This window comes from Coenobita brevimanus, chromosome 104 (genome assembly GCF_032717465.1).
Source record: "Coenobita brevimanus isolate Jiangsu-jjx chromosome 104, ASM3271746v2, whole genome shotgun sequence".
Lineage (NCBI taxonomy): Eukaryota > Metazoa > Arthropoda > Malacostraca > Decapoda > Coenobitidae > Coenobita > Coenobita brevimanus.
In genome coordinates, this window is record NC_137057.1 from 45245374 (window position 1) to 45262504 (window position 17131).

The following is a 17131-nucleotide window of genomic DNA, read 5'->3' on the forward strand; positions in this document are numbered from 1 at the left end:
GTTTTTAAAGGCTCCAATATGCTTGCATGTGTCAGCCTTGGTCACCTAATGGCAGCTCTCCACGCTGTACGATCCATTGCAGCCTCCCTGTTCAGTCCCTTAACCCTGAGGTCACACTTAATGACCTCGTCTCATGTCTTCCTCGGTCTACCCCTCATAATCCCACCTCCAATATTAACACTTCTCACCTTCCTCACCCAATTATCATCCCCCATCCTCTCCACATATCCAAACCACCTCAATCTACCACTCCTCATCACAACACCAATACACTCCAGTCCCATCCTACCTCTCAACTCTTCCATCGTAAACCCAGCCCCTCCAGGCCTTGGACGCAGGGACGCACTGCACATCCACCTAATCATTGTCATCTCTGTACGTCTGAGCCGGCGAATATCTTCCTCCTTCACTGCCCAGGTCTCACTACCACACAGCATTACACTCCCAACACATGCTGCATACAAAGACCCCTTAGCACGTAGGGAGAGTCCTCTCAATGTCAGGAGAGGCAAGAGCTCCCTGAACTTCTTCCAACCACTTCTCACCCTAGCCACAGAGCTAACTCCAGCCCCACCTCCAGCACACAACATGTCTCCCAAATAACAAAACTCTTCCACACACTCAAGAGATTCACCAGCAAGTTCAATCCTTTCACATCTGACAATCTCCACCTGCTCACCCCAACACGCCGTACACATAAAATCAGCATTATCTCGCAGTCTACCTCTGATACCACTACATCTCTTATGCACCCATTTATCACACACACCGCACAAGATGGAATTACTTCCCACGCCCTTGTGGCAAACTGCACATGGCCACTCTCCCTCATCTTTGGCAGTACTGCCACCAGCCCTAGATATCATCACTTTTGTTTTATCTGCATTTACCCTTAAACCCTTGTGCCCCATACCATCTCTCCACTTCCTAAACCTTTCCTCCGCCTCCATTTCGTTCTCTGCAATCAACACCAAATCATCAGCATACAACAACTCCCACGGGAGTCCGTTTCTAAAGTTACATGAAAGGGCTTCAAGTACCATGATAAACAACATGGGACTCAAGACTGACCCCTGATGCACACCAACATTCACGGAAAACTCATCACTCAAATCTCCATTCACTCTCACCTGGGTGTGAGCACCCACATACATAGCCATAACCACCCTAACCAGCCACTCCTCCAAGCCAAGCTTTCTCATTGCCCACTTCACCACCTCTCTAGGGACTCTGTCAAAGGCCTTTTCCAAATCAACAAAAACAAAATGAAGATCCCTTCTCCTACCAATATATTTTTCCTGAAGCTGTCAAACAATGAACATGGCATCAATGGTCCCCCTACCTGGCATAAACCCATACTGCATCTCATCAATATTCACTCTTTCTATAATCATACCTTCTAAAACTCTCTCCATTACCTTCACTATCTGATCTCAAAGCTTTATACCTCTATAATTTCCTCTTTCCAGGGCATCACCCTTCCCTTTATACACATTTACAATTACACTCTTCAACCAATCATCTGGGACAACACACTCATAAATAATCCTGTTTATCAGGTCAGTGACTACCCTCACCCCTATATCGCCTGAGGCCTTCAACATTTCGGCAGTCAACCCAGACACACCTGCTGCCTTCCCCATCTTCATCCTGCCTATTGCCTCACTCACAGTAGCAACGTCAATCAAAGGCCAAGGGCCAGACACTGGATCTGCTGGCTCCAAACCTTCCCTGTCCCAGTCAAACTCCTCATTCAACAACCAGTTATAATGCTCTCTCCATGCATCTTTAATATCCTCACTGTTCACCACTACCCTTCCTTCATCATTCTTCACACTCTGCTCACCTATAATATTCCGATTATCCCTCTTCACCTGACCTGCCACCCTAAATATCATATTTTTCCTTTCCCCATGATTTAGGTTATAAAGTAATAGTCTCTGTGACTCAGACTTTGCCCTGTATGCCTCTCTTCTAGCCATCTGCTTGGCAGCCAAATATTCCTCTTTACTACCACTCTTCTTCCATTCCCAAATCACTCAATATAACAATGACAGTATCTCAGTGTCATACTTAGCTTGCCTGTTCCCTACAAACAAATAAACAACTGTACCATGTTCCAATCATCCTCTAAAGCCAATCTCCTAATGCTTATTTCAACAGGGTGTATGGTACTTGTGTCATGATACATCTTCACTTAACCCTTTGAAACCATGGACATAGTTTACCTGCATATTTAATAACTGCCCATGGATGTAGTTCACCTGTATCTTTAACCACTGCTACCTTTAGATTATATTTATTTACAATACTAGTAGTAACAATGATGATGACACAAGTCCCAGATAATATGTTGCAAAAGGACACATCATGCATAGCCACATTACCTTAAGAGCTGGCTGGACATCAAGATGGCCATACACACACACAGTCTTCTTCTTGGGGTCATTACCCAGTTGCCCCATCAGTACAGGAGGCAGAGGTATCTTGGAGCCATTGGGCAGAGTCTGAAGAAAGGAAATACAGATACACTACATGTAAATGATTATAAAATACATACACTCATCCTTCACATACACTTATACAACAACAAACAAACATACACAGTCCAACCTCGCTATATGATCAAGTTATGTCAAGTGACAACCAATCACATAGCGACTGATCGTACAGTGACGCCACTGTAACGTGGGCTCAATGGGGATATGTTTTTTGTCATGGGTAACGCACCCTAAAAAGTCTAAAAACAAATTTTCTACTCACCTAAAATGGTTCCTTGGCTGGTCTGAGTCATCACCATGCAACTACAGGTAGTTAAATACATAAAACAAAAGAGACTGGTTGGCACCACCAACATGCATATTTACGTAAACATTTTATTAGAGTCTTTTCCACAAAAGGAGCTACAGACACTTTAAATATATTTATAGTATTAAGAGTGAGAGAAATGTGTAGATAGAAATGGGTAAAGCCAACAATATGTAACTAGCTACATACAGTACAGTACATAACACAATGGGGCTGGCACTGTCAGCATGCATATTTACATAAATACTTCATTATTTTCTACTGAAGGAGTTACAAACTCTAAGTATATTTTGCTATTTATAACAAGTGTGAGTGAGATGCAGATGAAAATGAGCAGAAATGAAAGCAGGTGACTTGCTATGTTTGTTACACAAATGAGAGTGGCACCATCAGCATGTACTGTATATTTATGTAAACATTTTATTATTTTCTACAGAAGGAGCTACGGACACAAAGAATATTTTGTTACTGAGAGTCTTAGTTATGCATCTGCATTGCAACATTATGATAGTGATGAAGGTCTGACAGTTATGCACACGATGCAACCTGATGCACAAAGGAAGAGACACTGTCACTGCAGTAGGACACAACAGAATGGGCAAGCTGTCGAGAACTTCAAAGGGGGATGGGAAGAAGGGGAAGAAGGGATCATGTACAGCTAACTCAGAAGGGAGTTCTGCACACAAAAAAAACTGGGCAGCCATCTTAGTTCAAGTGTATGACTGTCAGTTTAAGTGTTGCCGAGCAAATACTGGGGGGACTGCTCAGACTGTATATGCAAAGATTCACAATCAATAAGAGCAGAAGTGGTACAAATTTTTAATGATGGTGTACGTGGATGATTGCTAAGTAATCAATTGTTCGGTGAAGTTGTACACACACCTTACAAAAAAAAATAACAGATCTCACACACACATAACAAAAGCACACACAACAGACTGTCCACTCACACTGAACAACACATGATGAAAACCTTAGTCAGCTTCTAGAGAAAAATACCCCAACATGCTTCCTTTTGGGGACCACTGCACACTCTATTGGTCGTAGTTCTAAACTGACACGAGGTACAGGTAGCTAATTTTTATCTAATGGCACTGGGCCACTCCCTAAACTCATAAATAAAGTTGTGGTGCATGAAATCAATAAGCCACATTAAGGGGGCAGGAATGAGTCTCTTTGGTTACCATATCATTTTTACTCTAATGTGGCTACCATCACGCACTCTCTCGATGTTGTGTTGCCTGCTTCTTCCTTCAGCTTTATCATTTTATCTCTAGTCTGCCCTCCTCTCTTCCTGTTTCTCACTTTCCCTCCCGTAACTTTTAAAATCTTTTTTCCACTTTAGGCAGGCCTAATGATTTCCTGTAACCCCAGAAACCCCTTATAATGTTGAGTGGTACCGGTAATCATATAACCAGATAATGGGGTAATGTGGAGCCTGCTATGATACCCCTGCTGACTGGGTGGAATGACGCAAATGCATGGTCCAGCCAGGAACCAAACCTCCCTGCGCCTAGCTGTTCCCCCGAGCCATGCAATAACAAGGCGTTGTCAGCTGCATGGGAACATTGGTTCACTGCATGAGATGGCACTGCAGGGGCAGTTGCTTGCCCAGGGTTGATGGGTCTCCTTGGCCAGAGAGACCAAGACAGATCAACAACAACAAGAAGCCTAACTTGGTCTAAAATTGCCCTCGCTCCACCTTGGACACTGAGATGTAACAAGAGATTAACACTTCAATATGATGCTAGTCAGAAAGAAGTGCTGCAGAAAAGATGTAGAGGCACAGCATTGCCTTAGAGTGAGTTTTACGCCAGGTACCCCTTTTTTGGATAAGGGCTATGGCGTTGCCCCTGGGTAGAGGACTTTGGTTTGGAGCGTGTAGCATTTTATGACCGAATGCCCTTCCTGATGTCTACCAATGACCCTTGGGTGGATTCGATCCTCTGACCCTTCGGTCAGAACGGAGTGCTCTAACCCACTGAGCCACGGCTGCTACTCTGCCATTAAACTATATGAAATAAACTAATAAATGATTAAAAGTCTGGGCAAAAGTTAAAATGGAGAATAGTCAAATTCATCCTTCAATCTGCCCATATTTGACCATCAACTAAGCTGATAAGGAGATACAGATCTTTGTCAGAAAGAACAACAGTGGTATACAGTAATACAAATAAAACCAATGATAACATTATCAGCCCACAACCACCCAATACTGGTGCCTTCCACAGATATGCAAGTGTCTCAGCCACCCCCAAGAATTTCTCCAACATAGTGTACTGTGCTTCATTTTGGCACCATTACAAACTTTCAACAGCAGTTCTAAAATAAAGTACAGTATTTAAAAAAATAAAAAACAAAGCAAAAATAATTTAAAAATAACTAAAACTTAAAAGCAGAAAAATAACGAAATAACTGAAATGAAATACTTATAAACATTAAAATAAAATTAAAAAGTCCAGAACCTTGTCACTGCCCTTAAAACTCCCTCACCAACAAAAATGTAGTAGCCTACTTCCCGGTTTACAAATTCTTCAAAGATGCTTGCTTCTGGCACTGATAACTCAAAAGCAATTCTATAATCATGTGGACCTCAGATTAAATAAAAACAAAGTCATCATCCCTGACACTGCATCTCATGTTCTTACCAACTAGAGATAAGCATTCCCCCCCCCCCCAGGACTTGGCACCTTCCCGCAACTTGAATACAGAACTAATTTGTGGTTACATAATGTCTGACGAGCCCTAAGTATAAGGTAGGAATGAGTCTCCTTGGTTAATACTGTAGTTAAATCAATCCTCCAATCTGACTGCATTTGGCCATCAACTGAGCTAAAAGGGTTTAGAGATCTCTGTCAGTATGAACTAATGCACTACTCCTGTACATCCAAAGATGCTTCCTCTTGGCACTATTACACTCTGTCAACAGCAGTTCTAAAACTGTCTCTAGGAAGCATGGCTAGCGCTGGTCCTCGTATAATATCAGTTCACTTCAGATGCTTTAAATTCCTAATGAAGAAACACCTCTTCTTAAATTAGTCATTTTACGTTGCTGATGAATTAAGGATTCTTCACTTATATCTGTTAACACACTAATCTGCTAATGAATTAACACCTATTCTTCTGCATTAGTTGTTATATTTTGAAGTTACTGAAGAGTTACGGTAACACTTATTCTGCACTTAAAGCTACTTTACTTTTTAAACTGCCGATGAACTGATACATATTCTGCAATTAAAGTTGTGTTATGCTGCTAATGAACTAAAACCTATTCTTCAAATAATTATATGATTCATTACACGTAAAGCTCTCCCTAACACCTTTTTCCTAACCCCTCATTCATGAACCAAAAGCATATCTCAAAGTTGTATTTTGTTTGGACACATCCCACACAAAGTAGGGACAAAAAAACAAAAAAGTCACCTTACTAACAGGAATAAAATATACTAGACTACAATAACCTAGCCTTGGGCCTTATAAGAGGTAATACTGGGTTTGATGTTACTGTTACCACGCATCACCACACCACACTGTTGTCACCCGGAGATATTCAGTTAACTCCATGATTAAAATTTCCTCCAACATGCTCCCTTTAACCCGAGGCGTCCCATCGACGTATGGGTACGTCACAACGTTTTGTCACAGCTAGACCCATTGACGTACTGGTACATCCCTCATTATCACCCACCTAGCAAGGTGATAACGTAATCACCTGCATCTGTGTATCTGGCTGTTACCAAAATCTCAAAATCATGTGGGCCAGTCATAACCAAACTTTGTGGGCAGTATCCCAGGATATGTGGCTTGCTGGCTAATAATTTTGGTGAAACTGGAAGAACATGCCTCAGACTGCAAGAGGATTTTTTTTTTTTTTTTTTTTTTTTTAAAGGAACAAAAAGGGGGTCATACACAGCATACAAAATCCTCAGACTTTTTTGTAATTTTTGTTACTGCCTGCCCAGCGAGGCAATAATGTAATTGCCTGTGTGTGTGTGTGTGTGTGTGTGTGTGTGTGTGTGTGTGTGTGTAGCAATTACTGTATAATATGAGTAATTAGTCAGCACAAGTGTTATGTGTGATAGGAGTCATTTATGTGCTACAGTAAGTGATGCTGGAAGTGCTCTGTGTGCATCATTTATTCCCATCATGTGATTTTATTTCTACCCTTCCTATCGCCAAGCTAATTTAATCACCTTGATGAAGCATGTGATGTGGTGTGTGGAAGGAAGAGAAGACGGAGGGGGGTGCAAGGAACAGCGTAGTGGACTGAAGAGGTGAAACAGGCAGTGGCACAAAAGAAGAAAGCATACAATGAATGGATGAGAAATAGGGGCGTGGAAGAAGTTGAGAGGCGGAAGAGAGAGTTATATGTGGAAAGGAAGAGAGAGGTGAAAAGATTAGTAAGAGAGAGTGGATGAGGAATTTGGAAGGAATTTGAGTGTAAAGTGGAGGGACTGTAAGAAAATGTTCTGGAGAGAAGTGAAAAGAGTAAGACAGGGTGGAAGTGAAGTTAGCAGGGGAGTGAAAGATAAAAATGGTAGATTACTAGTGGAGAAGGGAGAAAAAGTGAGCAGATGGAGAGAACACTTTAAGGAATTGTTGAACGTGGAGGATGGAAGTAATGCGAGTATAAGTGGCTGGGGAATGGCTGGGAGAAGGAGGGAGGTGAGAAGACAGGAAGAAATCAGTAGGATAGAAGTTGTGGAAGCAATGAAGAAAGTTAAATCGGGGAAAGCCCCAGGAATTGATGGAGTGTGTGGTGAAATGCTGAAGCATGGGGGAGAGATAGTAGTAGAATGGATGTGGAAGATGTGCAGATTGGCCTGGGAGGAAGGTAGAGTCCCGGAGGATTGGAAGTCAGGTATAATTATTCCCTTGTACAAAGGAAAAGGGGGAAAAAGAAGTGTGTGGTAATCATAGGGGCATTTGTCTTCTTAGTATAATAGGAAAAGTGTATGGTTGGTTACTTATAGACAGAGTTAGAGAAAGAACAGAGAAATTAGTTGGAGAAGAACAGGGAGGCTTTAGGAAGGGAAGAGGTTGTGTAGATCAGATATTCATTCTTAGATCTTTAGTGGAAAAGTTTCTAGAGAAGGGAAAGAAGTTGTATGCGGCTTTCATGGATTTGGAGAAAGCATATGACAGGGTGGATAGACAAGGATTGTGGAAAGTGTTAAGAATATATGGAGTAGATGGGAAGTTGTTGAATGCTTTGAAGAGTATGTACGATGGTGTGAAGGCTGCAGTGCGTGTGGATGGTGAACTAAGTGAATTTTTCTCTGTGAAAGTTGGTTTGAAACAGGGATGTGTCATGTCTCCATGGTTGTTCAATCTGTACATGGATGGGGTAATAAAAGAGGTACAAGGTAGGGTAGTGGATGTTGGAGTGGCCCTGGTGAGAGAGGATAGTGTTTGGAAACTCCCTGTACTGTTGTTTGCAGATGATACTGTGTTGTTGAGTGAAGACGAAGGGGAGCTGCAAGGCTTGGTGGATGAGTTTGAGAGAGTGTGTAAGAAACGGAACCTAAAGGTGAATGTAGGGAAGAGTAAATTGATGGTCTTTGAGAGAGGTGAAGTCAGTGAATGTACAGCGAGGTTGGATGGTGAGGAATTGGAAAATGTGAGTACGTTTAAGTATTTGGGTAGTGTGATGAGTAAGGATGGAGGTTTGGAGGGTGAAGTGCTTGAAAGGGTACAGCAGGGAAGAAAGGTTGCTGGTTCCTTAAAAGCAGTGATAAGAAACAGGGAAGTGAGCATGGAAGTAAAAAGTTACTACATGACAGTATTGTGATACCAACTCTAACGTACGGAAGTGAAGCTTGGACATTGTTGGAAGGACACAAGTCAAGAGTGAGAGCAGTGGAAATGAGTTATTTAAGAGGAGCCTGTGGAGTCACGTGGAGAGACAGGCTGACGAATGAGGATATAAAGGAGCGTTGTGGTGTGGATGTGGATGTGATAGGAAGCGTTGTGAGGAACACACTGAGGTGGTTTGGCCATGTGGAGAGGATGGAGGGTGAAAGATTGACGAAGAGAGTGTATGTGAGTGAGGTGGAGGGTGGAAGAGGGAGGGGGAGACCGAGGATGAGATGGAGGGATGGGGTGGAGAGGTATATGAGAGAGGGGGGTGTGAGTTGGGAGCAGGGCAGTGAAATGGCGGGGGACAGGGCGACTTGGAGGCGATTTGTTTGTGGCCACCCCAAACGGGATTGAGGCGTCTGGCAATAGATAGAGATAGATAGATGAAGAGAAACATTAGAACAAACAACTGGTATGTGTTCTGTGTGCGTGATCTGACTCCTACGCATATTTTTACATCCATCCTTTCTATCTCTACATGATTTTATTCACCTTAGGATATACATTTCAAACTGCAAAAGTTAAATCATTTTGTTTAGTTTTTGAAGGATCCAACATGCTTGCATGCGTCGGCCTTGGTCACCCAATGGCGGCTCTCTATTCTGCTCAATCTATGGCAGCCTCCCTGTTCAGTACCTTAACCCTGTGGTCACACTTAAAGACCTCATCCCATGTCTTTCTCGGTCTACCCCTCGCAAACCCACCAATATTAACGCTTCTCACTTCTCACCCCCCCTCCTTTCATTTTGAACATTGTTTGTACCTGAGACCTTCAAGTGAAGTAAATAATGACTGACAATGACCACTCTATGTTACATCAAACAACTGTGTATTACCTCCTGGCTGACAATGTCAGGAACAAGTGACCCTGAGAGCTTTTCTAGTCAGGTCATTTTCATCTGACAAAGGTTCATAAACCCTTTTAGCTTGTTTTGAGAGCAAAGTGTAGCCGGACTGAAGGTGAATCACACCAGTGGCGGAGAAGACTCATTCCTACTTCATAATTAAGGCTCACCAAATTGCATATTCTCCATCCTCTCCATTTAGCCAACCCATCTCAAAGTACTTCTGTTAACACTTTCAATCATCCACATCAGCATCACAATGCTCCTCTCCATATAACTCCAAATTCTCCTCTCAAATAACTTCACCATCAGATCACAGTGAGTAGTTTAGTCAACATCAAGTAATTATACATTACCTCTTGGCCAACATCATGCAGGGTACAGGTTGCCCCAAGAGCTTCTAGCCGCACCTTGGCCCACTCCATCTGCTTCTTTACCTCCCCACGCTGATCTGGCCATGCTGACACGGATTTGATGGCCACTGCTTCACGCAGTGTATCAATGAAACGTGACTTGTTGCTATCCACATACCTGCATTCATAAATGAGTGTTTGTTTAATCCTTTAACTGTAAGGTTAAATGTGGTAGTGATTTATGTTCTACAGTTCAACTCCTAAAGGAAGCTACAGGAGCATAGTTTGGTAGCCTACCCTCAAGTGTTTTGGGCTACAGCTGCTTAGCCTCAGGTCCCTGTGCTCCAGCCACATTTACAAAACTGATGGCTATCACCTCAAACAGTACATCAGGGTTTCTATCCACATACCTGCAGTTACTCTTAAAGAGATCATTACCCCTGTAGTCCCGTCAATGTGATGACATAATCCAAGTTATATATATTCCCGCTACCACCAGACAATTTACCTTTCAGTTTGGAAGGTTAGATACAGCCTTCAAAAACTATCTATCTAGCTATCTATTGCCAGACGCCTTAATCCCGGATAGGGTGGCCACAAACAAATTGACTCCACATCGCCCTGTCCCCCGCCATTTTCTGCCAGGCTCCCAACTCACACCCCCCTCTCTCATATACCTCTCCACTTCATCCCTCCATCTCATCCACGGCCTCCCCCTCCCTCTCCCCTCCTCAACCTCGCACACATACACTCTCCTCGTCAGTCTTTTCACCCTCCATCCTCTCCACATGGCCAAACCACCTCAGTGTGTTCCTCCTAACACTTCCTATCACATCCACATCCACACCACAACGCTCCTTTATATCCTCATTCGTCAGCCTGTCTCTCCATGTGACTCCACAGGCTCCTCTTAAATAACTCATTTCCACTGCTCTCACTCTTGACTTGTGTCCTTCCAACAACGTCCAAGCTTCACTTCCATACGTTAGAGATGGTATCACAATACTGTCATGCAGTAACTTTTTCACTTCCCTGTTTCTTATCACTGCTTTCAAGGAACCAGCAACCTTTCTTCCTTGCTGTACCCTTTCAAGCACTTCACCCTCCAAACTTCCATCCTTACTCATCACACTACCCAAGTACTTAACGTACTCACATTTTCCATTTCCTCACCATCCAACTTCAATGTACATTCACTGACTTCACCTTTCTCAAAGACCATCACTTTACTCTTCTCTATATTCACCTTTAGATTCCGTTTCTTACACACTCTCTCAAACTCATCCACCAAGCCTTGCAGCTCCCCTTCGTCTTCACTCAACAACACAGTAACATCTGCAAACAACAGTACAGGGAGTTTCCAAACACTATCCTCTCTCACTAGGGCCACTCCAACATCCACTACCCTACCTTGTACCTCTTTTAGCAGTGATAAAAGTAAGATTTAAGATATACAGAAGGGTTTAGTTGGTTCAGTTAAGCAGTCAATGTGGCTTGGAGACAAGTGCAGGCCTCGTGCTTTGCACCAAATTGCTGCATCGTTACTGTCATTCAACAATACTCCAATAAATTATGTAACAAATGTTTTTATCAAACGCGTTAAAACTGCTGATTTACGGTAATCTTATAATCCCAACCTTATCTGATACGTATCAAAAACTTCTTAGTGAAACTGCGTATGGTAGACTACTATCATACAGGTATGTCATGGCAATGTAAAGACAACACCACAGGAAACAAACCACTGCCCCAAAATTTAACTCAAAGTCACACAACTACCACAACCACTAGTTAACGCGATTACGTCAAGAAACTCTGAATCTTAACTAATAAGATACAACAAAACTTGAGCCTCACTTGAAAATTTTTGATAGGCCCTCGGGGACAGCCATGATGTAAATGGAGAAGAAAGATGATACGCGTCCCTGTATGTCAATGTTTTGTCTGCGTGTCCCGACTGCCGGGTGGTAAGTGAATGAACTCTCAGATCTGTCAGTGTTGCCAAGTTAGTGCGTGCTAAATCGCGCCCAAAAATCGCCCAACCCGTCATTTAACCTGTACAGTCGTTATTAATGGATTTCTGACACTGTTTGTAATGCTAGGCGTTTTTACGTCGGCTTCCATTCCTAATAACACCTAAGGTATAGCTGGGTTCCCTTTCTAGACCGGAGCTTAGACACAGTGTGAGAGGAACAGAACAAAAACACAGGGCAACAACCTTACACGTATATTACCAAATTCTGGGGACAGGAAGCTAGACTTTATCCAAAGGCAAAGAAACTGGAATGGACAGGGGTTTATAAGTTACAGGTATCTCGCAGGATACCGACAGACAGACAGACGCTGCACTTAAGGGAAGATGTGACTACACTTTGTTCTAGGACCCTGAGGAACACCACAGTTAATAGATCTAGGAGAAGAACAATGGCCGTCTACAACAGCGGCTATAGAACGATCAGAAAGGAAGCTAGAGATGAAGGCACAGATAGAAGGATGGAAACCATAGAAGGGCAGTTTGGAAATTAAAGATTTATCCCAGACTCGATCGAAAGCCTTTGAGATGTCAAGTGCAATGCCAAAGCTTTCGCCAAAGTCCCAAAAGGAGGATGACCAGGAATCTGAAAGGTAGGTGAGAAGATCGCCAGTAGATCGTCCCTGACGGAACCCATAGTAACGATCAGAAAGAAGGTTGTGATAGGAAAGATGCTTTAAAATTTTTCTATTAAGAATTGACTCGAAAACTTTTGAGATACAGGATGTTAAAGCAATTGAACGATAATTAAAGGGTTGGGAATGGTCACCCTTCTTCGCGACTGGCTGAATGAGAGCAAACTTCCAGCAAGAAGGAAAGGTACAAGTTGATAGACAAAGGTGAAAGAGTTTGCCCAGGTAGGGTGTATGCACAGAGGCACAGTTCTTGAGAACTACGGGAGGGACTCCATCAGGCCCATATGCCTTATTAGTATTGAGGCCTGTGATGGCAGAAAATACATCAGCTGAAGAAATTTTAATGTCAGCCATGAGGAATCATAGGGGAGGAAGTGATGGAGGAACAGCACCGGAATCGTCTAAGGTGGAACCGAGGAGTCGGGATCCAGAACACGCTGCATAACGAGAAGTCCACCATTGTATCCACGCGTCCTCTTATCCCCTATCCTTCCCCGTACCACGATTATCGGCTTCTTGTCAATGTCTTAACAGGCACCACCCTCTGATCCTGTCTCATCTGAGGTATGACTTTACGACCCGCCTCCTACTAAACACACACACACACACACACACACACACTGCTAGCGCAGTGGTAACGTTCCCGCTTGCCAACTGGTAGACGGGAGTTCGCGCCTCGCTCAGGTTGCGAAAAGTTTCACTGACGAAGTGAGTGGTTACTGTCCCCCTGGAGCAAGGGGACGGATGTGTGTGTGTGTGTGTGTGTGTGTGAAGGTCACAGACTTGCCCTTAGATCGGACTATATGAGCTCTCAGCTCCCTTCCGGGAGGGTAAAAGCTGACGATCACGACCATCAAGTGATCCTGACCGACCCGGTGAATTACACACACACACACACACACCGCTCGCTGGTGCATTGGTAACGCTCTCGCTTGCCAACTGGTGGACGAGAGTTCGCGCCTCGCTCAGGTTGCGAAAAAGTTTCACTGACGAAGTGGGTGGTTACTGTCCCCCTTGAGCAAGGGGACGGTTGTGTGCGTGTGTGAAGGTCACAGCCTTGCCCTTAGATCGGACTATTTGAGCTCTCAGCTCCCTTCAGGGAGGGTAAAAGCTGACAATCACGACCATCAAGTGATCCTGACCGACCCTGTGAATTACATGTTGGGTACTACGAGAATGTGCAAAGGAGTAAAGTAAACCATTATTTTTTATTTTCAAGAAATCCTAGAGTCAAGGTAAACTACCTGATATTTGGAAAAAAAAAAAAAAAAAAGAAAGAAAGAAAGAAAGAAAGCAAATATTGTCCCCTTATTCAAGAAAGGAAATAGACAAAATCCACTCAACTACCAACCAGTATCACTGACCAGTGTTGTAAGCAAGGTATTAGAAAAGCTTATAAGAAAAGCTTGGGTAAATCATCTAGAAGAACACAGTATGATAACAGAAAGACAGTTTGGTTTCAGAAAAGGAAAATCATGTGTTACTAATCTGTTGAGCTACTATGACAGAGTAACAAACACAATACAGGAAAGGGAAGGAAGGGTGGAGAGTATCTATTTAGATTTCAAGAAAGCTTTTGACACAGTACCACCCCAAAGACTTTTATGGAAACTGTACCATCAAGGAGGAATTCGAGGCAAACTGTTTTGTTGGATGCAAGACTTTCTCATAAAAAGAGAAATGAGAACAGTACTAAGAGGAAACTACTCATCATGGAAAGAAGTGACTAGTGGAGTACCACAGGGTTCAGTGCTGGCACCAATCATGTTTTTAGTGTATATAAATGATATAAACAGTAACACTGGAAATGAGAGCTATCTGAATATGTTTGCAGATGATGCAAAAATACAAAGGAGAATGACTAACACAGACTCTTGTAAAGAGCTACAAGAAGAATTAAATAAACTTCATGAATGGAGTAGTACATGGCAAATGGAATTCAATGTGGACAAGTGTCATGTAATCAAATTTGGTAAATGTAATGCTGTGTTTTCAAGGCGACTTCTCGTCGTGAAAACACGAGCACTGGGACGGGGTCCTTTAGCTAGACCGGATGTAATGCACTAACAAAGGAACAGGGCATAAAAAGAGACAGTACACCGAATCACATCTATTGCTTAAATTCTATCCCTTACAGTGCTACATACACAATATTTGATACACAATAACACAGAGATACAATAATACTTATAACTGGATCCAATCTACTTTTGCACAGGGCACAGGGCAGTCAGGGATATGGGTTACTGTTATTGAGGAGAGATATCACTTCACTGCGATGGTCAATCGAGAACATTTGTCGTGTCACTGGTGGATAATAATAAACGGGGGAGTTTCACTTAAATTCGCTGTGATCGGGAGTCTGTGGGGGATATGATACTATAATAAAGGTGGGGTGCGTGTGGCGACATCCGACACCGTCACCTAGTCGCAGGGGAGCACTTCACTAGCCTTCCGGCTCGCTCACACACCTACCTTCGACTCCACAGAAAACTCCCCGCTTCCTTTCTGAGAGGGGGAACTGAACTGTTTAATGTTCAAGCACGACTTACTCCGATATCACTGTTTAACATAACTTTTATTTGTCACTGCCACTGTGCATTGGATCACTGTCACTGTATTAGGGGTCACTGTCACTATCACTGTTCTACCGGTGTTTCTTGGGTAGTTGGGTCACTAGTACTTACTGTCAGGGAGGCTCCCTCGTTTAGGGCCTCGACCTGAGGGGCGGCTCCTTCCTAGGGCCGCGCTGGTGGGGTGCAGGGAGGCCTCGTAGTCTGGGGGCCTCGACCTGATCGGGGGCCCTCGGGACTAGGACCGAACAGGTGGAGGATTCGGGCCTGCTTCTTCTTCTGCCGGGGCGTGAGAGAGCCTAGGTCGCCGTTGTCGGGGACCGTGGTGGAAGGCCTGGGCGTCCGGGGTCTGCAGGTGCTCAGGGGGAGAGGCGCCGTCAGGGCTGGGCTGCGGCAGCGACTCCTGTAGGGCTCCAACAGTGCTAAGGAGCGTCCGGGTGTGGGCGGTAACTCCGCAATCGGGCCTTGCCACCACTCTAACGCCTCCGTTTGGCCAAGAAGCCTGGATGGCGACGAAGGGCTCCCCGGAGGGAAAGAGGCTTGAGGGAGACTCACGCTCTTCGTGGTTCCCTGAGTGTGTTCATTGGGCTGAGGTGGGGCTCCACTTCCCCTAGTATGGACTTTGGCTGGTACCGTGAACTTGTCCGGCGTGCGAGGGACACCAGTAGGGTGATCGGGGTCGCCCTTTCGCCGAGGCAAGCGGCCGTCAGCGTGGTGTTCCTCCCGCAGTAGGGAACAAGCCGGAGTGAGGGGCACGAGGGCCGCACTCTCTCCAATACGGACAGATCCTACCGTCAGGGAATTCTCCACCCTGGTACGTGCCCCAGTCGTAGCTGAGTGTCTGCCCGTACGGGAATCGACTAACGGAGAAACGGGATCACCCGTCTGCTCCGGCGAGAGGCCGGCCCCGAGTCGCCGCTTCCGTAATTGGGTAGCGCTACACGTACGGTAGCAGGGTCTCTACCCTGGACCGTATTCTGGTCGTAGCCAAAGTACAACTGGAAAGGGATGCACACAGGCAACTCTCTCCTCAGCGTGTTAAGGCCGGAGCCTGGGGTCACCTTCCCCTTTACACACTTTGTCAGGCCGTAGCCTGTGTCTATTTCTCTTTTAAGGCCGTAGCCTTGGGCCTCTTCCTGCCCTAGAGGGTGTAGCAAGACCGTCAAGACGGTGTTACTTGGGACTGACCTCTTTTCAGTCCCACCCCTGGTCTGACGGTCACTACCCCGCCCGCACAGTAGTTCAGGTTGTCTGAACGCCTAGGGTTGGGGCACTTGCGGGGAATAGGGGCTCAGGGCCGGGATGTCCCGATGACCCTCTTGCCCGAGGTCACTAGCCTCACCTGTGTGTCCTCCTGGGGTGGTGGTGGGGTGGCGGCTCGGCGGTGGTGAGGTGGGAGGTCCTGTGGCGGTCTCGGCGGGCATTTTAGTAAAAGTGGAAAAAGACCTGATTGGGATTAAAAGTTAGGAAATAAAACCCTATACACATCAGAAAGAGAGAAAGACCTAGGTGTGATTATCAATAACAGACTATCTCCGGCTGACCACATCAGCGAGAAGGTACGGAACATGTATACACTGCTTGCAAATATGAGAATAGCATTCACATACATAAATGAAGACATGCTAAGAAGGATAATAACATCATTCATTAGACCAACCCTGGAATATACATCAGTAGTCTGGAGTCCTCATCTCAAAAAGCACATAGACAATTAGATTGAAAAAGTTCAAAGGGCCGCTACAAGATGGATACCTAGCTTAAGGGACCTAAGCTACGAAGAAAGACTAAATAAACTGAATCTACCAACACTACAGGAGAGAAGGAAAAGAAGTGACATGATAATGCTATATAAGTGCATATCAGGGAAGGAGAAAATAGACATAAATGATTACTTGACATATGGAGAAGCATCAGCAAGAGGACACTGCAAAAAACTGCATAAGAGGAGAGGTGATAAAGACGTAAGGAAATTCAGTTTCCCAAACAGAGCAATTGATCAATGGAATGCTCTATCGAATGAAAT

General features: G+C 44.4%; 1 protein-coding gene across 3 annotated transcripts in view; it reads right to left on the reverse strand.

Moving 5' to 3' along the window:
* Positions 1–11816, reverse strand: part of Cndp2 (Cytosolic non-specific dipeptidase 2) — a 65641-nt gene extending 53825 nt beyond the window's left edge. For all 3 annotated transcript variants that reach the window (XM_080285106.1, XM_080285104.1, XM_080285105.1), the window contains exons 1-3: positions 11723–11816; positions 9869–10043; positions 2388–2507 (exon numbers count right to left, since the gene is read on the reverse strand). In XM_080285106.1, coding sequence (XP_080141232.1) covers positions 2388–2507; positions 9869–10043; positions 11723–11757 — 330 coding nt within the window. In that variant the 5' untranslated portion in view covers positions 11758–11816. The remainder of the gene's footprint in view (positions 1–2387; positions 2508–9868; positions 10044–11722) is intronic.
* Positions 11817–17131: the final 5315 nt, after the last annotated feature.